The 21,863-nt window shown below is 42.5% G+C and overlaps 1 protein-coding gene across 4 annotated transcripts in view; it reads right to left on the bottom strand.

Annotated features, from left to right (window-relative positions):
• The window catches only part of GBF1 (golgi brefeldin A resistant guanine nucleotide exchange factor 1), a 209,735-nt gene that overhangs the window by 115,610 nt on the left and 72,262 nt on the right, over window positions 1–21,863 (bottom strand). For all 4 annotated transcript variants that reach the window (XM_063133220.1, XM_063133218.1, XM_063133219.1 and 1 more), the window contains exons 4-8: window positions 16,742–16,873; window positions 13,618–13,736; window positions 13,021–13,129; window positions 12,537–12,597; window positions 3,152–3,206 (exon numbers count right to left, since the gene is read on the bottom strand). In XM_063133220.1, coding sequence (XP_062989290.1) covers window positions 3,152–3,206; window positions 12,537–12,597; window positions 13,021–13,129; window positions 13,618–13,736; window positions 16,742–16,873 — 476 coding nt within the window. The remainder of the gene's footprint in view (window positions 1–3,151; window positions 3,207–12,536; window positions 12,598–13,020; window positions 13,130–13,617; window positions 13,737–16,741; window positions 16,874–21,863) is intronic.

The following is a 21,863-nucleotide window of genomic DNA, read 5'->3' as shown; positions in this document are numbered from 1 at the left end:
GGTAATTTAGGAGGACATGGACATTGTTCCATATTATAGATTGTTTCAGTACAAAGTTCATCCTTATTGTTACCTCCTCCCAAAAAGCGGCAACTATGGGGCATTGCCAAAACACATGAGTTAAACAAGCATTAGATGCATTACATCTCCAACAATTGTGCAAGTTAGACAAACTCTAATTAAAAAGGCGTGGAAGTATGAAGTATATACAGGCCGGCCAGACTGCTGAGCTGAGCAGGTGAAGAACAGTAGAAAGCAAGACCATTTGCAATTTCTCCAGTGTGATTAACTGTTTCTATTTCAGTTGAGAATGGCCCCCAGGGTGCCAAGCAGCTTTGGCATCTCAAAGTATCATGAGTAGAAGCTTTAATAGAACTGCAAAGGTGGTGCATGTTTAACGGCTCCCTTGGGAAGCAAGTCCAAACATCTTCAATAAAAGAGAGAGAGCATACGTAGGAGAGTTGCCTGACACAGACACAGAGAATTGAACTTGATGATGTACCTATGAAAACAGTGTTTAGAATCATAGAATAGTAGAGTTGGAAGGGGCCTATAAGGCCATCAAGTTCGATCCCCACCCCACCCCGCTCAGTGCAGGAATCCACCCTAAAACATACCTAACATTCAGTCATTCATGTTGGCATCTGAAGCATCAAGAAAATAATGAAAGCAAGAACCAAAGAATGAGGACACCTGACTGAGTCTGAATAAAAATCCCTGCTTGAATGGAGGAGGAGGAGGAGGAGGAGGTGACAGCAGCCTTGAAATACAAGGGTGTGAATTTAGAACAGAGGAAGCTGCCTTATACTGAGTCAGACCACTGGTCCATCTAGCCCAGTATTTTCAACACTGATTGGCAGCAACTCTCCAGTTTGAGGTAGGATTCTTTTTCTCCCTAACTGGAGAAGCCAAGGATTGAACCTGGGACTTTCTGTATGCAAAGTATGTCCTCTGCCACTAAGCTGCGGCCCCACTAAATGAGATTTCCAAGTGTCCCTACTGCTGGAAAAACTTTGGATTTGTGGAAGGACAATTGTATTTAAGACCCAGTGTTCGGTTACCATTAACAGTTCCCCTGAACTATCTTTCCGGATAGGTTGGCAGGGCACTGACTCTAAGGCAGCCATCTTCTTCAAATTAGAAGACGCTCCACGCTATCAACTGTTCAGTGCTAAAAATCCCTGTTCTCAGAATGAAAGACTTCAATGTGCACTCTGCTGTTGGGAAACAAAGTCCACAAGCAAAAGTGTAAAGATGAGTAATACTGTACCTTCATAGCACAATGCCCATTATGGCAGGCCATATTGATTCACTGCTTGGCCAGGAGGAGAATGTCAACTCAGGTATAAATGACAAATTTCTGATCTACAGAGAGACAATCTAAAAGCAGTATCAATATAACTAACTAATATAGACCTGTATGGAGCGGGGGGGGTTGGACTCGATGGCCTTATAGGCCCCTTCCAATTCTACTATTCTATGATTCTACGATCCTGTAACTGCAGATGCCATTTGAGGAGACAGCCAAGGAATATCTTTTCCTGTCCATGATGTTCAGGCTTGTGGCCCTCCTTGTTCATGTGAGGCGCAAGGAACCAAGTAGCCTTTTATCAGTATAGAATTCAGCAGCAAATGGTTGAAAAGAAAGGATTGTTGGAGATGTTTTCCAGTCTGCAAGACAGGGGTGCAGCAAAGAAGAATTTAGTCCAAGATATCCTGACAGCTACTAAGAGAATTGAGAGCACAACTAGCAACATTGACATGTTTGACTAATGCCTGCACCAGCTTGAAAACATGGTCTACAATTGCTGGTTTGGGCTGCTGAAACCTCAAGACCAAGCAAATGGTTACCTTACGAACAAAAGATATTTACTTGGATAGAGTGGCTGCTTCTTGACTGTATGGTGTGGCAAGACCTCTAAAGCCCTATCTGAAATGGATGACTCGATCTGATTTCGGGGGCTCCGACTCCACTGGGGATCATGGGAGAGATCCCAAGTTATGCAGAAGACTGTCAGAAAAGGACCACGATCAGTGGAGATAGGAATCACTGGTTGAGTTGGAAGTGCTGTCATGGGTATCGCAGGAAAAGATGGGATCACCAGAGAAGTTGGAACCACTGATATAGACACTACAGGAACAGATAGAATCACTGTGCCAAAGACAGGAGCCAGAGTGAATAGCATCAAGGACAGGAGATGGTAGATTAGGGCTAATGACAATGACAATGCTGCAGTCTTACAAGTCAGTGCATCCAGAGTAGCAGGCCTCAGCAATCAGATTGATCAAATAGGAAGATTCCACAATACTAGAGCAGAAAGGCCTAGTAGCCTCTGTATGGAGAAAGCTGTAGTTGTTCAGTGTTTGGTCAAAAGAGAACTGAAGGACTGGGCGGGAACCCGATTTAGGCATGCGCCACAGATGGTGGGGAAGAGTTCCCATCAAAACAGATCCTCAGCTTTGTAAGTTTCCCAAATGAAGGCTCCATGCAGATGCAAAGCCCATAATGTGTGATGCATACAGACCACGAAGAAGAATTGAGAAATACTAACACTCTTTCCAACTTCTCTTTCACCCGTGTGTACTTTATGAGATTGTTCCCTTCCTATTTCCAGGGCAGGGGTGGGGTGGGGAGAGGCTTTATAGACACTGAGGGAGTTCTTCACAGGTGCTTTTGTGCCTGTAGTCATCGCACTGGAGACCACACTCTTAAGGTACGGGCAACTCTCCTTTCTGAGAGGGAGATGGGAGAGCCAGTTCCTACCTTAAAATTCTGAAATTTCTGAAGCTGGCAACAGTACAGGTACAGACCCAAAATATGTGATTGCACAGAAACCACACACACACAAAACCATGACTGGAAGGAGGCAACAGCAGTGGTTGGCAGGAGTCACTTCCCTACAATGTTTGGACTAAATGGAGCAGCTGATTATTAATTCATGCAGGGATCTAGATTCAGAATCCAGATTCATTCACTAGATAAACTTGCATGATATTTTGTACTGTGCCATTGACATATTTGTGGAATTGCATCACTGCTAATCAAACACATTCATTTGGTTAACTATTTTTAATTCCAATACTGTAGCTACATGTAAACACTTCAAAGCAAAGGAGCCCACAGAGGAGCAAACAGTAGTTTGGGTCTTACCTTCTTTATGTTAGTGCCCACATAACTTTTAGGCTCCTCTTTAAACTGAGGTAATCTGGAACAATATGAGCAGACAAATTATTAAGGACAGGGAATAACTGAGAAAACCCTTCTTATCTGGCAGCAAGCAGTTATAATTGCAACAGTTTCAGTGCCCTCTTCTGATCAAAGTTTACACTACATAGCAATTGTATGACGGTGGAATCAGCTACCTAGGGAGGTTGTGGGCTCTCCCACACTAGAGGCATTCAAGAGGCAGCTGGACAACCATCTGTCAGGGATGCTTTAGGATGGATTCCTGCATTGAGCAGGGGGTTGGACTCGATGGCCTTGTAGGCCCCTTCCAACTCTGCTATTCTGATTCTATGAATTGTCATAAAAACCATGAATCTTGCCAATCCATGTGTAGTGACTGAAATTCAGAGATTTGACTGGAATCAGCCTTTTCAGAAAATGATTGGTCAAGGCCAGATCATTTGACTGGTCATTTTGTCCCTTAAGAGAGACAGAGACTGAGAGAAATATCTGTTCCTTAGCTTTGAGTGCTGCTATTCCCAGCATGAAATAAATATAACTGAAGCTTCACAAGTGTATCTTGTGAAGCTTCAGTGCTGAAGAAAACAGTGCTGAAGAAAAGAAACCCCTCGCCACATGGATAAATTAATTTGGTTACACAACTTTTTGGCATGGGTGGAAAAAACAACAATGGGTGTCTAGAGTTCATTAATATTTACCTCTTATACTATTAAAATAAAAAACCCAGACAAATCCATATTCATTTAGTTACTGAAGATGCTGCAGGATTCAAATTTTTAGCAATAACAACAACAACAAAACAGATTAAAACTGTCTTGTTTCTCTTAAGTATTCACAATAGCCCCTTTTCAGTTCCTAGACCATGCCTGGACACTGGAAATACCAGGAAGCTCAGCTATGATTGCTAAAAACAAACAAAACTGGAATTTGCTCTCCAACTATTACAGATACAAATTGTTAAAAAAGAACAGAAGGTATAGAAATGGGGGGGGGGAGAGAGAGAGAGTTGCACTATATGTTAGAAATGTACACACTGCAGAAAAATCCAAAAGAATGAACATAATGGCCCTGCTGAAATCATCTCGGTTAAAATAAATGGAGGAAGACAATATGGTGGATGTAGATGATGTAGATGATGTTTTCCAAAAGCAAACTGCAGATTTGTCAAGGAAGCTTGACATAATAGCAATGGAAGGATTTAATTACCCTGATACTGTTGTGAGACAAACTTTGCCAAGCATGGTCATAGAATCATAGAATAGTAGAATTGGAAGAGGCCTATAAGGCCATTGAGTCCAACCCCCTTTTTACAGGAGGTGTAAGCTCAGACCTATCTACCTGTGCAAAGTTCAACACTTCCAGTGGCATGAGTCAGGTAGGGATGGAGGTAGTAGGAACCCTGGGGAGGGAACAATGGATCCTCTGAATTCCTTGGAACAACTTGGCAGTGCACTGAGCACCACCTTCCTTTATTTATGTTATCTCCCCTCTGAAAATCCTTGCTTTTTCTTAGGAGGTAGGAGTCTTGAGGGGTTCAATAAAAGAGAGAGAAATGCCCTGTGCTTCTGAGATATGCAGTGGGAAAGCAGCAGCATACAAACAGGGAGTTTATTCTGATTTATGGATCCCAGTAAAAATAGGGACAATAAAGATAGGGGGCAAAAGAAAGTTAAAGCTGGAAACAAGTGTGAAAGTTGTGCAGATTTTCTGAACTCCAATATTTGTGGTAAGACAGTGATTTGTGCAATATGTGGACCTGGAAATATCACAAACTTGCAAAAAAAATTAAGTGCAAGAGTTTTGCATCTACTTCTACATTATCTTTGTTTGCTTTCTTCAAGTTGAGATATTTCTTTGGTTCTTTTCTGCTGCTAAAAATATATATCCCTTTGCTTGGACTAAGTGTGGTGAGAGTGGAAATCAGTACAGCGGATTTTGGAATTATACACATGTAATGTTTTTGCACAGACAATATACATTGCAACATTCTAACCTGATCTTTAGGTTGCTGTTAGAATCTCTGATCTCTAGCAAATTATGTATCAATTGAGGCAGGCTACTCAGAGTATGACTTATCATGGGATGAAGCTGCCATTTTTGACTGGCTGCACCCCACGCTGCCATTTTGTAACTGGCTCTGCCCCCAAGCCACTCTTTTGTTATGGGCTCCACCCTCCCAAGCACCATTTTGTGACTGGCTAAAAAGATAGAAGTAGATCCCGCAAGCCAAAAGTCTGCCCACTCCTCACTTAGGAGGCAGAAACAAAATGATCGATAGGTTAGAAAACAGCTGAAAATAACAGAATGACATTGAAAAGAGACATGCAAGGTTCATTGTTTAGGAAAGAGAAATCAAATGCAAAGGTATAAGCTAGGTGATACCTGGCTTAACAATAGTACATGTGAAAAGAATCTTGGAGTATTTAGCTAGTCAATCACAAGCTAAATATGAGTCAGCAGTATGATGTGCTACAAAAAAGCAAATGCAATTTAGATTGTATCAACAGAAGAATAATTTTTAAACCATGGGGAAAAATAGTTCTATTCTATTCTGCACTAGTTAGACCTCACCTTGAGGGAAGGACAGCAAAGATGATCAGAGGAGTAGAAACTAAGTTATATGAGGAAGGATTGAAGGAACTGGGTATGTTCAGCCTTGAGAAGAGAAGACTAAGGGGGTATGATGGCACTTTTCAAGTACCTAGAGGGATGTCACATGGGCTGCAGCCTGTTCTTTGTCATCCAAGAGTGTAGAACATGAAATAATAGGTTTAAGTTACATAAAGGCAATTTTTGGTGAACATCAAGGGGGAAAATCCTAACCATTAGAGAACTCAAACAATGGAACCAACTGCCTAGGGAGGGGGTAGGGTCACCATTGCTGGAGGTATATAAGCAGAAACCAGGCAGCCATCTGTCAGGGATGCTTTAAACTAGATTCCTGAAATAAGCAGGAAGTTGGACTTGATGGCCTCCTCCAAATCTATGATTCTATGAAGAGAGGACAGTGTAATCTCTTTGGATCTATGAAAAAGTGAATTCAACTCTGGAAATGGAGATTTTGTCCTAAAAAATGCAGGTTGCTTACCTGTAACTGTAGTTCTTCGAGTGGTCATCTATGCATTCACACATATGGGCTTTGCGCCTGCGCAGAGACCAGACCGGAACCTTCTATAGCTGAGTGGAACGTTTTTGGCAGGATCCCCTCCCCCCACGCTACCGCGCATGTCCATGGGGTTCCCGCCCTTACCTCAGTTTACAGGAGTCCGATATTGTGCCCCCATAAACATGAGAGTAAATAAAATAAAGTACATTCCACAATATAACATTGTCATTTGTAAGCTTCACACCACCAAGTGGGGATGGTGGGTGGGTTGTGTGAATGCATAGATGACCACTCGAAGAACTACAGTTACAGGTAAGCAACCTGCATTTCTTCTTCGTGGTCTCTATGCATCACACATATGGGCGAGTAGAAAGCTGATATACCTTTGGAGGTGGGTTGGTGCATCATCTGAAGATTTCTGAAAGCACTGTCCTCCCAAAAGAGCAGTCCTGCCTCGCACGGGTGTCCAAACTGTAGTGCTTAACAAACGTGGATGGAGTGGACCACGTTGCGGCTCTACAGACTTCTGCCAGTGGAACACCCCTGGTGAAGGCCACCGATGTTGAGATGGCTCTGGTAGAATGAGCTGTCACAGGTTTTACTAGCTCTAATTTGGAAATAGAGTAGGCCAATTCAATTGTCTCGACTATCCATCGTGACAGTCGCTGAGATGAGACAGGGAGCTTTGATTCCTAAAGAGGAGGATGAATAGACTCTCCTCCCAGTCTGATCTAACTTTCTCCCCTCCCTATCTACGGGCGCAGAATGGGTTCTCTGTGACTGGCCCTGTGCAGACTCCACCACTATTGAATTTGGTTTAGGGTGTTGAGCCAAAAATTGTGCATCATCCTCTTTAACACGATATAATGTTTCTAGTCTTTTTGATGTTGCTTGTGAAACTGCTGGAGTTTTCCAAGACAGTTGCGCCGTTTGTTTCAGGGCGTGAGGTATAGGGATGGCCAGACGTTGATTTGTTGTTGTTTGAAAAACATCATAAATTGGGTCGACGACCGATTCGTCTGCCTGCTGGATGTCGAGACCTAATGCGTTGGCCATTCTGAGCATATGATCAGAGAATCGGACCATATCATCAGACGGCGAAGAAGGATCCGCATCATCAACTGCATCGTCCGGTGAGGGTGCAGTCGGAATTAACGATTGTGCCGACTCGGAGTCGGATGGGTAGTTCTCTTCTGGTGAAGATAGCGTCACCACTTGCAAACCAAGTTGTTCTTCCTGCCTCGGTATTGCAGTGGATGCAGCGACTGGTATCGTTTGTTGTTCACGGTGTCGAGGAGTCGATACCGTCGAGATTTGATGTACGGATGGAGGAGGCAAAGGTAACTGGCATACCCTCGATGTTGGTGGAGGATGTGCATAATAGCCCTCAGGCTGGTAATGCTCCTGGCTCCCTTGAAAATATTGTTGTGGTCAGTAACGATCCCACTCATAGTAACCATATCTAGATTGGGGATCAGAGTACTGAGACACTCTGTCCCATTCATGTCTCGGAGTCTGCCTTGGCGAGGGCTGCAAGGGGATTAAACCCTGGAGCTCCTGAGGCCTTACAGGTTGTCGAGCAGAGACTATCGATGCCGAATCTCGGATCTCGCCCTCGGATAAACTAGGAGGGCGTGTCAGTACCGTGGCCATCGGTACCAACAGAGATCTCGATACCGAGGGAGGTCTCGGTATCGAAGCAGTCGGCGGGAGGAGTGGATTGGCTCCTAACAGATTCCAGCGGACGAGGTGACGCTAAAGCAGTTTTCTCCGCGTCCCTCCTTTTCTTCTTCTTTTTCTTCTTCTCCAATTCGGCAGAAGATGTTGGAGTTCTGGCTTTCTTTGCAATCTTCCTTGCCATTGAACTCATTAGAGACCGGCCAGGCGTGAGGGGTATCTGAGCCCTATTTGCTCTGGCCTGCACTTCAGTGCTGTGGTCTGCTGGTTTTCCTGTAACGGTCTTACGAACTGCCGTTTTGTGAGTAACGGACTTATCAACCGCCGTTCTCTCCATTGTAGGGGCCTCCGTGGCCCTGAGAGCCTTTTCCCACAGTATCGAACGGAGTCGGTCGGCTCGGTTTTTTCTTGTCTGTTTTGTAAAAGACATACAGTGGTGGCAGGTCTCAACAACGTGTCCTTCACCCAAACACACGACACAAAGAGAGTGTCCGTCAGTCGGTGGAAGTTTGGCCCCACACTTGACGCACTTTCTAAACGGGGCTTTAACTGCCATAAAGGCCTCACGCGACCGAAGTCGCTGAGGAAAACTTATCTACAATAATTTTATTTTATTTTATTTTTTTAGATATAAGAAAGTTTGAAAAAAGGTTTAGAAGGAGTTTAGAAAAGATTGAAGAATGAAGAAGATAGTAAAAAGAAGAACTATACGAAACGCTAGAGGTTCGGTTGAACAGGTCTGTGCACAATGGCGGACGACGAAGAACTGAGGTAAGGGCGGGAACCCCATGGACATGCGCGGTAGCGTGGGGGGAGGGGTTCCCGCCAAAAACGTTCCACTCAGCTATAGAAGGTTCCGGTCTGGTCTCTGCGCAGGCGCAAAGCCCATATGTGTGATGCATAGAGACCACGAAGAAGAACCACTTCCCTCTCCCCAAAGTGCAACGCTTCTTACTGATGGATCATTTCACATCAAAACTCTATGAGCAATCTATGAGCGTCGTTAGACAAGTGTTTTATAGCAGGTTCGTTACTGGCCACTCATGGATTTTCGTGGGTCCTTTTCATGACGCTGTCCACCTCTTGTGCATCTCCCGCTCCTTCTGCTCATTTTTCCGTTACAAAAAAAGACCCAGAAATTCCAATTTTAGGGGGCTGTAATGAAACTTGCTGTCATTTCCTGCTGTGTGTAGGAGAAGCAACACAATAAAAACGCTCACTGAATGGGCAACTTGGTTGTTGCTTGCTTCCTCTTTCTTCCCTGTGTGAAGAAAGAGGAAGCTGTTTGACTCTATTGTGGGACAGAAGCAGGAGGCAAAGCAACAGTAGGGAAACATGATTTTTTCCCCTGTCTGATGACACTCTATGTAATCACTCACCAACATAAATGGACAGAATAGTTGATTTTCCTACGGCAAGAGAAGACAATGCAGGTTTGGTGAGGTGGCTGGTTGACTCTCACCTAGCCCTCCATGGACTTTCCATGGGGAAAATGTACTGGACTGAGCCAGCAGTCTGAGAACTCCCCCAGCTGCTAACTCAGACCCAGATGCAACTCCCCCCGCCCACCCACTTCCCCCACTATTATCTCCAATCTGTGAAAGTAATAGCAGGGATTCTTCCAAGTGACGGGGCTTGGAGAGGTGCCCTTTTGCAGTCAAGGATACTGGCAATTAGATGATCATTTTATCACTATGGCAAAACAGCCACAAACATTCTTCCCGGCCTGAAGTGAGGGGAGGGATCTGAGCGTGTCTATTGGCCAATAGCACTCAGTGTGTATGCCCCCAGATTAAATGCTGATTGCCTTTTTCCACAGCAAGGGGGGGGGGACTGGCAGACCATAGAAACAGGTAAAAAGGATCATTCTTCTCCCCAGATCTTCTTGGTCAAAAAAATTCCCCATAACCTGTGCTCCTAACCAAAGTGGGGACAGGCAGGACAAAAGAGATAGAGGTGGGGAAAATACTGATAATATTGTCACAAAGGTAAAAAGGATCTATTAGATCATTCATCTCCCCAGGGCTTATGGTGTCACAAACTTCAATTAGGAGTGATCCTTTGATCTGGTAAGATGCTACCCGGGTTTGTGTGAGGTTTTCATTCTTGCCCAACTGACTTTTTTCCCTTTGCAAACAGAAGTTGGACTGTAAACATTTTGATGGCTTCGCTCATTGAGCAGTTGGCATGTTCATGAACATCCTACTCTGGGAAATCAGTTCAACTAGCTGCTGCCAAAAGCTTCACCAACAGAAGCACAATATTGTATAGACAAATTTTCTTAGTACTGACCCAGTACATCTCTCTTCACTGTTTCCATCACTTTTTTGGTACTTCCTTGCAGGATCAGAGTCCTCTGGAGAGGTGTGTAGTTTAGACAGGGCTTGGGGTCAAAAGCAAAGAATGCATACTCTTCCCTAATGCTTGCTGAGATTTTGTTTACTGCAGTTTAAACTATCCACACATGACTAACTCTGGCTAACATGCAAGTTAACAATAGTTATGTGAAAAAAGTGATAAATTAGCACCTCTGTTTGGGCAAAGAATCAGAGGAGGTGGTGGTCCTTCAGTATAAGAAGTAGACAATGACACAATAAAATCTGTGCATTGCATACTTCTCATACTGAAAGACCACCACCTACTCCTATATGTCCATCTGTGGCCCTTGAGATCTTTTGGGGTTCAAGGCTCTTGGATTTGAGCCAGGTCAAAGTATTAGGTTCATAAAGAGGCATTCATGGTGGGATCATTAGTCCCTTGTAAGCTCTCTGAGCCCAAGACTATCCATTTTGAGGAGGATGTAAAAGCTAGGGGTGTGCTCTCCGCACCGAAAATCCAGGGGTCCAACAGACTTCTGAAATCGCAGTGCGGTTAGGGGGCGGTTTCAAAATCATTGGAAACCCAAGGTGCGGTTAGAAGATCTTCGGAATCCCAAATGGATCAATAGGTATCTGAAGATTTCTTAGGCGATTTGAGGGCTCATTTCATGTTGATGGATGGCTAACTGAACACTTCCATATTAGGAAGATGCTGAAGGGTGAGGGGGGGTAGTTTTGAGATTGACATCTGTGGCTAACCAATAGCCACAATCTCATCCCTGTTACCCCCCCCCCCCAATCACATTGCTTAGGGGGAGAGTTTGCAAATTATAAAAGGAAGAGCCCGTAGCACTGCTCTTTCACAATGCCGCTGAGTCTGGCTGAACATCCTGGAATTGGGAAAGTTCCATCAGCTTTCCCTAGCACCTTCCCATCTGGGGGAATTTTGAAGCCCCCTCTGCCCTTGCCCCACTGATCCAGCGGGGCCAGTGGCCTGCCTGTAGGCGTGGGGGGCAGGAGTCTTACCCATAGCACTTCTGCTGCTGCCAGCTTGAGACTGACCACTGGTTTGAAGGGGTGCAGCCTCTTAAGATCTAGCATACTTGGGATCTTCCGCCACTAAACAAAAATGATCCCAGGCGCTAGACTTGCATTTTGAAGGAGACGGTGCGGGTGGAGCCTCAAGACCACCCACACCTGGCTTCTTCTCTTGCACTTCAGAAGGACCAGCAGCAAGAGAGAAAAGGGTGTGCCTAATTTTGGGCAGGGGGGAACTAGAAGGAACCGCCCTCTCCCAACACAGCCAGAGCCAGCTTTCTTTGCTTGGTTTTATTTTCTCTCTGTGTGTCTGTCTGCTTTTATTTGCTTCTTGTAGTACCACCCCACGCTCCCCTTTGTGTGTTATTGAATGAGTGAGTGTGAGTGTGTTCTTGTTACACATGGAGATAGAGGACTTCAGTTTTTGTAGGAGGTTTCTAGTTTCTCAAACTTCTGCAAGCTTTCTTGGGAGAAGATGAAGTGCGTCTGAAGTGTGTGTGTGTGTGTGTGTGTGTGTGTGTGTGTGTGTGTGTATGGGGTGAGGAATGGTTGGAGGTGTTTTTTTAATTCCTAACAGTCAAGGGATGAAGGGATCTGCATCCAATTTGGCATGGCTAAAGCCCTACTTAAGACCTACTAAGGTGCCAAGTTTCATCTCTTTATCTTTACAAATGACAGAGATGTAAGCATTTTTGTTAATTCCCATTGATGATAATAGAGCAGTTCTCCAAAAAAAGCGGTTTTCCGCCGAGTAATCCGATGGTGCAGGGAGACAGAGCCACCCTGAAAATCAGGGCAAGGAATCGCCTCATCGGAGCTCCACCTTGAATTTCAGGGAGGAGCAGACCCACTCTGTACACCCCTAGTAAAAGCCTTTTTGACTGATTAAAGCTTCTAATTTTCGTTAATCTGTATCGGGTTTCATGTTGCTTGATATTGTTCAGAGTAGTTTAATATAATGTTTTTGCTTGTTCGGGATAGGTGATATAAATAATGAGACACCATAACCTATCCACGGAGAACATCCATTTTGGTGAACGATCAAGTTATGCAAAGATCTGGTAATGCTTGGGCTGGGTAACTTTTCAGGCCATGCAGACACACACATTCACATGCGCGCACGCGCACACACACACACTTGGAAGAGTGGGATCTTTCTGTCCTTGAAGGGCCATCTGAGCAGTGCTGAGACAAACACAAGGAGGTTTACCTTGTGAAGAGCAGCTGCACCATGTCGACCAGAGTGTGCTCTGCAGATTTTCTCAATAACTCTGAAGACAAAAACAAATAACACAGGTGTCATTACACGGTGTGATATTATCTAGAGGCTTCTCTATGTAGACTTCCCTCCAAGTGTTGTTTACAAAGGATTACTGAAAATTTATTAAAACCATCTCCAGATTCAAAAGTGCAGCAAAATGTTAACGATACACTAAGTGGCGCTACAGAGCTGATAGGGAGTGGTGGGTGGAGAGAGAGAGAGAGAGAGAGAGAAGCAACTGAGCAGAAAGTGGTACACAAAACCCTAATTTCTTGAGTAAGCTGTGGAAACTCAATGGTACAAATTCAGCATATTATTTGCTCGCTAATGTCCCAGCATCCAGACATATTGCAGATAGGATCCCTACTATTTCCTGGAAACGATTCCCCATTTGTGAAAGTTTGGGATATACTTGCTTGCATTGAAAACCTACCACTAAGCCTCATCTCAAAGCATATACGGAAGCACGACTGCATGATTTCACACACTGACTCATTGGTGAGATGAGCTCCAACTGGAGTGAGGAGGAGAGTCCGCAGGACCTGAAAGAAAAGCAAATCAATACGACATGTTATATCCTAATGACATTTCAACACCAATGTCAGGCAGTGTAAAACTCATGTGGAAAACAGAGGAAAATGAACTTCAACTGATGCATGCCATCAATACAACTGATCAATCTTCAGTGAATGAGTGCAAACAATACATTGTTGCATAAGATGATTGGGTTCCACACGCTTGTCTCTCCTGCATCAAGAAAGCCTAGCTTTGGCCACAGCAGATTAAAAGAAACTCCCACTTGAGACCAATTAAGGATTATTTGCATTGGAAAAGCTTTTAATGCAGATACACGAGAGAGCTCCGGCTATTGGGCGGTATAGAAATGTAATTAATAAATAATAAATATGCTTAAAAATGAAGTTGCAGTGAAATCAAAACAGCCCTCTTCCCAAAACCAGCTTCCATGGACTGGAATATGTAAGACATCAGGTACAAAGAATTACAGTAATAACTGCCTTGCTCCACATACCTGTAAGATCTTCATCAGAACAACCTCATCACTTGCAGGGTCTGTGCCCACAAATCGGGCATGTGTGACAGCATCTGCCATGTTCTCCATTCCCTCAGCTGTGCCCTCATGGTTAGTATCTGTACAAAGAAGACAAATTTTGGCATTTTCCCTGACCAGAGAAAACCTGCGTCCAGACCAAAACCCACCATTCTTATTTCCAGGGCTTTCATTTCCCTTCCCTATGCATCAATCAAACTCAAGCACTTGTTCAAATTATGAACAAAGTCTTCACCCTCTGCACACCCAGCATAGAAGCCAAGTAGCCTGGTGGTGAAGACATGAATCGTCCTGCCCCTTCTCTACCAGCTCACTGTGTTCCTATGCTAGACGTACAGGAGGCAAAGCCCCATTCTGTTCATCCACCATAGAAACCAAGCGAACTGGTGGCAGAGATATGACTCACTCTGTCCTTTCACCACCAGCTCGCCCTGTTTCTATGCTAGATGTGCAAGAGATTTGGCTACTGCACATCTAGGACAGAACTACAGCAGGGGTATAGCCAGCCCCCCTCTTAGTTTCTATTCTGGACACATTGGAGGGAGCTGTGCCTCCAGCATTAGATCTGCTTTCCATGGGCAGAAGGTCTTCACCTGATTTTGCACCACACACCACAGCTCACCCCTTCAGCAGGGTCACCCAATTCTCTATAAACTTTCCAGGAGGCTGGAAGGGTTGCCATGGGGAGGAAGGGCTGGAGAAATTTGATTACGCCAGCCTAATTGCACATGCCTAGAGATGTAAAATGTCTGGAAATTTTGAAGCCATGGGGGTGGGTGGGGGATTTTTTCCTCTTTTTTTGGAGGGAAATGGAATTTTTTGGAAAAATTTAAATAATGCAATATTAGCAATTTTTACAGACTGAAAGTCACTTTGTTACTTTAGGAACATAAAATGTAATTATGTACAAGCTGATTTGGCATAAAATTATCACATTTGGTATACTAAAACATTTGGTATTCAAACAATTATTACAAATTCAATTTGCTTTTTTAAATTTTTACTTTTTTGTAACAAATGGAGCTACAAGCTCCTGCTCTGTAAGGAACCCCTTTGGTTTTGCCAGTTTATGAGGAGCAGGCAAAAAACAATTTAAAAAAACCAGAAGAAACAATCAACATTGGTAACAAAGAAAATTATTTATGTCTCCACTAGTTCTGCACAGTGTCAAGCGGACATTAAACACCCATTCCCATAAAAAGAACTGAGAAAAAGGGGGACCAAGATTCAATGAATATGCATGAAATTTAATCAGACATTTTCTGAGCTGTAGCTATCACTATCAGTTTCAGTCTCTGCTTCAGTGGCAGTGCCCCCCTAGAGGCAGAAATGCATCTTGCTCTTGCATTTGAGAGTTGTAGTCTCAATTTGCAATCTAGGACTTGCTTGTACTCGGTGCACAAAAATTGTAATAATCTGATACTGTACATAGTTTTTAGAAATCATTTGGAGAAGTAAATATATGAACACCTTGTCTTAAACATTTCATTCATCATGCTAAAAAAAATCCATAATCTTTTTTTTCTTCATTTTTTTTCAATTTTTCTAAAACAAAAAACAAAAAAAGGCTTTGGCAAAAATGGAAAAACTGTTTCCCCCCTAATTTTTCTAGGCCTTCACATCTCTACACATGCCTAAATCTGGACCCAATCCCCAGTATGGAAACACAATAAACTACTGTAGTAGGGGTTGAGCTTGCCTGGTTAACTTCCTAGTCAGCTATGGTGACCAGGTGAGTTGTTAAAAGTACAGCTGCTCTAATCTTTAAAGATTTTTAGGATCTCTACCTTCATTTAAATTATCATGCATTTTAACCCTAGTTCATGTAGTATATGTTTGAAAACATGATAGCGATGTCTGCTATCAGTTAGTGATATTGGCTCACCATACATACCACACTCTTTGAGGAGATCTGTTCAAGTAGATAATAAGCCCTTTTAAAAAACTTTCTCCCAGGTCCTGCCTCTAATTGTGACCTCCCTCAGATAGCTGTGGCCATAGTCTTAGGTAGGGAATATACTTTGATTCCCATTCCTGAACTTGCTTCTGGTATGCAAATTCTAAAATGAAATAGGGTAGTCCTGGGTAACTCTCCCTCCAACAACTACAAACACAAACAAAAAGAAGAGTCCAATCTAGCTAAAACCTGAGAACTCCTTTGTGCCACACCCATTCAACAGACAGAAAAACTTAAGGGAGTATCAATTTCTGCTAAAAGTTGTAAAGAAATGTAACCTTACGATAAATAATGGATTGAGCTGCCAAACTATTTATTGCAAAAAAAAAAAAAAGCACAAAAAGGGTTATCTCCAGAATCCTTTCTGGCTGATGTGATTATTATGAAGAAAATGCCTTCAGAATTACCTCAACCAAGAGGAATCCTTCTCAGGAGGATGAACTACTAAATCCTTAGGACCTTTATGCAAATTCTAAGTAGAGGATATGTATTCTGGTGGAGCAGCCAATGTAAAAAAATATAGGGACATATTCTCACAATCCAGAATGACTCCAAAAAATTATTAGGAAGCTTTTTCTGGATCTCTTTGGATAAAAACTCAGTCACCTATTTCCAATCAAATGGGTTTCATTCTAAGCTTTTTAGAACACTAGGCAGATGCCTGACCCATTGTATTTAATGTCAAAGGATCAGAATAACAAGGTATCTCAGGACTTTGACTTAGCGAGGACCAACAGCAGAAGTATCAACTTTTTTTACTGTGCATCTTTGCCTTTTTGCACCGTAATGACTCCAAATTAGCGGCTGCGTCATATATCCGATGCAGCACCAATTTGGAGCCACCGCAGGGCAAAGATGACGTTTAGTCCGCCTCCAGATCATCTGCCCAACTATGGCTGTACACAGATGACCATTACAAGGCAATTGAGTCTGGCAGCATTTAGCTGGAAAGCAGTAGGACCTTCAGAACCTCCCCACTGCTTCTTTTGAAATATCCACAGCATAGTTACTTCACAGTTTAGTTACAATATTTCAAGGTATATAGCTATCCATTACTGAGCCAATGGCTTTCTGAAGCATGGATTTTAGGTGTTATTAGAAGAGAAAACAATTGTTCTAGATCCATACCTATTAATGCATATGAAAGGAACTTATTTACTGAGGTCAGAGCCAATCCAGTGATGGGGCCGGTGGTGTCTTCTGAACGGATAACTTCCAAAAAGGGTCGAAGGAAGACAATAGGCTCAATTGCTGAAAGCTCTGGAGTAAAAGACAAAACCATAGCATAATGAAAAATCTATTATTACCACAAGACCAAAGAAAACAGCTTCTCCTGTGAAGGAGATTCATGTCTGATAGATACATGCTGTACCATCAGCTATTTATTTATTTAAACAGTTCAAATAAACTAAACATTTTGTAGAAAAATTTAAATAGATAAGTCCTTGACCTATATTTTAATACAATTGAAGATGGAAGGGAAGAATGGAATAAAACACAAAAAGTTTATAAAACTTAATATTCTGATGAGTTTTAATTGTAAAAACACTGCCTAAACATATCATCACACTGCTATGGCACACTGGGATGAAGTGTTTTGGTTGAAATAAGTTAACATATTCTACAGTCTTACATACTGCACTCATTTACAACTTAATACATGCAGGGGAGGGCAGAGAGAGATAGAGAGATGGGGGAGTAGTTGCTGCACAGGAGAGAAAGGAGGAGGAAAGGAGGGCTACATATGTGTGAGACAAACTTTATTTATTTATTACATTTCTATACCGCCCAATAGCCGGAGCTCTCTGGGCGGTTCACAAAAATTAAACTATTCAAAGTATAAAACAACAGTATAAAACCATAATATAAAATACAATATAAAAGCTGTATTTGTAGTTTCTGCTCTGCTCAATTTGTCAAGTGATTTGCTCTGCATGTATTTTGAGATCTATCATGGCTTAGTTTGATTTGCAGTCTGTTTTAACTACTTTCGAGAATGTCCCAATCCCCTTCCCTCTATCTGGGCTTGACACGCACACACACACACACACATGTGCGCACATACAAAGCAATATTGAGATAACAATGGACTATATTGGAGCCTAGCATATTTTTAAACCCCTTGACAAATTATGGAGATAAAGGGATAATACAGAGCTATCAAAACGACCTGCCCTTACAGGGTTGATGTAAAGTTTACTAAGATATATGCAAAGATATATGCAAATTGCTTTCAAGACCTTGAAATACAATAAAATGCTAACTGTAGAACTGCACTAAAGCTAAATTTTGTGCTGCCGACACTGAACTACTCTGAGGGGGCTCATGATGAAAACGGCTGATTTTTTTTCCCCAAGAAGCAAATTCTGAGATCAGTTTAAGAGAAAGCGTTAAGACACTTATAAACTTACTTGTTCACTGAAAAGCATTATGTTAAGATTCCTGCTTTAACTTCCATATCATCTAAGCAATTAACATATTCTTTCTACAGGCAATATACCCTTCTTAGGACAGAATTAGGGTTATCTATTTGCTGCTAGGATCAACCTGTTGCATTTCAAACACTGGCTGACGTTGAATGGAATGGATGATGTCCATCTTGCCAAACAGGGCTGGCTGGAACAGCTGAGATTTGGAGGCTGAGCTCATCACTGTCAAGATCTCGCAAGGAAATATTTTCTGCCCATAAATAAACTACTGCTCCTATTCTATATATCTATTCTATCTACAGTCTCTCATATTGTGCTTGCTTCCAACTACAGCAACACATTGCCTTAGTCTTTCAGAATGAATTCTCTTCTTCTTTTTCAGTTTGATGGCAGCACTAAAACTGGACTCAAAGATATAGTGGTGCAGTTCACATATAATAACCCACTTTTTATATTAAAAAAAACATGATTCTCTCCAAACAACAGCATACATAAGCTGCGGGAGATGTTTACACATAATGTTGGCAAATCATGGGTTAATTAATCATGATTTGCTGCAGTTCCTGCCGGGTGCAGCAAATTGCACTCAGCACCAATTGGGGGTTGCTAGCACGACATCTAAATCCAGACACTATGAGACGGTTCACCCAACATGACAGTTCATCTGCGGCAGGCATGTTGCTGCCATTTTGCATATCCAACCACTGCTCAGGGCTGTTGTGTCATGCAACCCCAGCATGTGTGGATCATGCAAGGGCTAAACAATCCCCACATAATTCTGGAGTGGGAGTTGGATATACAAAGTGGTACCAGCAGGTCGCTGAGGACTTGGGTTAGTGTTGAATGGGCAGGGGCACTGACAAGTGTCAGTTCAACACATAAAAGTGGGAGCATTGCCCAAGTGAGACATTTTGCACCCCCTTTCCTACACTTACTGCTGTCGCATTTTCCCCCTTTTTCAGTACTTTCTTCTCCAAGAACACAGCAAAACATGCTGCAGATTCAAAGAGTTGTGGCAGGCTGCTATGTCTTACAGTCCCCTCCATTAAATGGGAGGGAAAAGTATAAGAATATTAGAGCAAGAGGGAAGAGATTCTGAAAGGGGTAGGAGGAGGATTGGCATCTCAAATGAAGAAATAGCTTTATGTTTATCAAGCCACAAAACTGTATCAGGTTCCTGAAAGACCAGGACTATGGAGACTCAGAAGGCAGCACAGAAGTAAGCATGGAGAAGGACACAGCAGACCAGCGAGTTCAGGCCACACAACACCAGGTAAGACTTGTTTCATCCCACCATCCAATAACTACTTATTTTATTTATTTATTTGAATTGTACCCTGCCTTTTTGCCAAGAAAATGGCACTGCAGGAGACCTATTCTCACTATAGTTAATAATAACATTACTGGCCTTGGACTGAAAGTTGTCTGCAAGATTTCCTGCAATTTTGTGTCAGAATGCATATTAGCCTAAGTTCAAAATTTTCTAGAAAACTACATCACTGTTGTGTATGTATTCTTCTTTTATATGATTGTCCATGTGGTGGGGTTATTATTAGATTCTAGAGATGTAAAATTTCCTGACATTTTGAATCCATGAGGGGGGGAAACATTTTCTTCAGGAAGGGGACATTGGGGGGAAATTGAAAAATATGCATTACTTATTTTTGTACTGCTCTTCATATATCTAATGTCACATTGTTACTTTAGGAACATAAAATGTATTATATATAACTTCATTTGTTCATAAAATTATAATTACAAACATTTAAAAGTAAACTCAGTAAAATTGTAATTATTGTCTGAATAAACTATACGTTAAAATTTTATTTGAAAACATAATAATTTTATGAGAAAACAAAGTTATATATAAAATACATTTTCGGTTCCTATTTTATGTCTGACCAGCGAATAGTCCCTGAAACTTCTGAATCATCCTAGAAGCTAGAAGGAGGAGGAAGAGCTGGAGGTAGAGGAAAAGTGGTAAATAGCATCTGTTCCTGTTTGTGAGGAACTGGTTAGGGTAGAGTTTTGGGAAATCTGGTCTGAAGGAAAAGCTACCAAGTGCTGGGAAGACTGTCCTACCAATTAGGAATGGTAAGCAAGCATTTAAAAACCTTTAAGCAATCTCAAAACTATTATTATTATTATTATTTATTTATTTATATAGCACCATCAATGTACATGGTGCTGTACAGAGTAAAACAGTAAATAGCAAGACCCTGCCGCATAGGCTTACAATCTAATAAAATCATAGTTTGATTCCATTTTGTAAACTATTCATAGAATCATAGAATAGCAGAGTTGGAAGGGGCCTACAAGGCCATCAAGTCCAAACCCCTGCTCAATGCAGGAATCCACCCTAAAGCATCCCTGACAGATGCTTGTCCAGCTGCCTCTTGAATGCCTCTAGTGTGGGAGAGCCCACAACCTCCCTAGGTCACTGATTCCATTGTTGTACTGCTCTAACAGTCAGGAAGTTTTTCCTGATGTCCAGCTGGAATCTGGCTTCCTTTAAGCCAGTTATTCCGTGTCCTGCACTCTGGGAGGATCGAGAAGAGATCCTGGCCCTCCTCTGTGTGACAACCTTTTAAGTATTTGAAGAGTGTTATCATGTCTCCCCTCAATCTTCTCTTCTCCAGGCTAAACATGCCCAGTTCCTTCAGTCTCTCTTCATAGGGCTTTGTTTCCAGACCCCTGATCATCCTGGTTGCCCTCCTCTGAACACGCTCCAGCTTGTCTGCTTCCTTCTTGAATTGTGGAGCTCAGAACTGGACGCAATACTCAAGATGAGGCCTAACCAGGGCCCAATAGAGAGGAACCAGTACCTCACGTGATTTGGAAGCTATACTTCTATTAATGTAGCCCAAAATAGCATTTGCCTTTCTTGCAGCCATATCGCACTGTTGGCTCATATTCAGCTTGCAGTCTACAACAATTCCAAGATCCTTCTCGTTTGTAGTACTGCTGAGCCAAGTATCCCCCATCTTGTAACTGTGCATTTGGTTTCTATTTCCTAGATGTAGAACTTGGCATTTATCCCTATTCAATTTCATCCTGTTGTTTTCAGCCCAGAACTCCAGCCTATCAAGATCACTTTGAAGTTTGTTTCTGTCTTCCAGGGTATTAGCTATCCCACCCAATTTGGTGTCATCTGCAAATTTGATCAGTGTTCCCTGCACCTCCTCGTCCAAATCATTAATAAAAATGTTGAAGAGCACTGGGTCCAGGACTGAGCCCTGCGGTACCCCACTCGTTGCCTCTCCCCAGTTTGAGAAGGTTCCATTGATAAGTACTCTTTGAGTCCGATTCTGTAGCCAACTGTGAATCCACCTAATAGTTGTTCCATCTAGCCCACTTTTAGCTAGTTTATTAATCAGAATATCATGTGGTACTTTGTCATATATCTGAAGTCAAGATATATGATGTCTACAGCATTCCCATGGTCCACAAGGGAGGTTACCTTATAAAAAAATTAGATCAAATTTGTCTGACAGAACTTGTTCTTGACAAATCCATGTTGGCTCCAGAATTTTCCCAGGGATGGATGTCAGACTGACTGGTCTGTAGTTCCCAGGTTCCTCTTTTTTGCCCTTTTTGAAGATAGGGACATTGTTAGCCCTCCTCCAGTCGTCCGGCACCTCACCCGTCTCCATGATTTTGCAAAGATAATAGACAAAGGTTCTGAGAGTTCTTCCGCTAGCTCCTTCATTACTCTAGGATGCAGTTCATCGGGCCCTGGAGATTTGAACTCATTCAAGGAAATTAGGTGTTCTTTGACCATTTGTTTATCAATCTCAAACTGTAATCCTGCCCCCTCAACT

This window comes from Elgaria multicarinata, chromosome 8 (genome assembly GCF_023053635.1).
Source record: "Elgaria multicarinata webbii isolate HBS135686 ecotype San Diego chromosome 8, rElgMul1.1.pri, whole genome shotgun sequence".
NCBI classification, from domain to species: Eukaryota; Metazoa; Chordata; class Lepidosauria; order Squamata; family Anguidae; genus Elgaria; species Elgaria multicarinata.
This window is presented reverse-complemented; position numbering and strand designations above follow the sequence as displayed.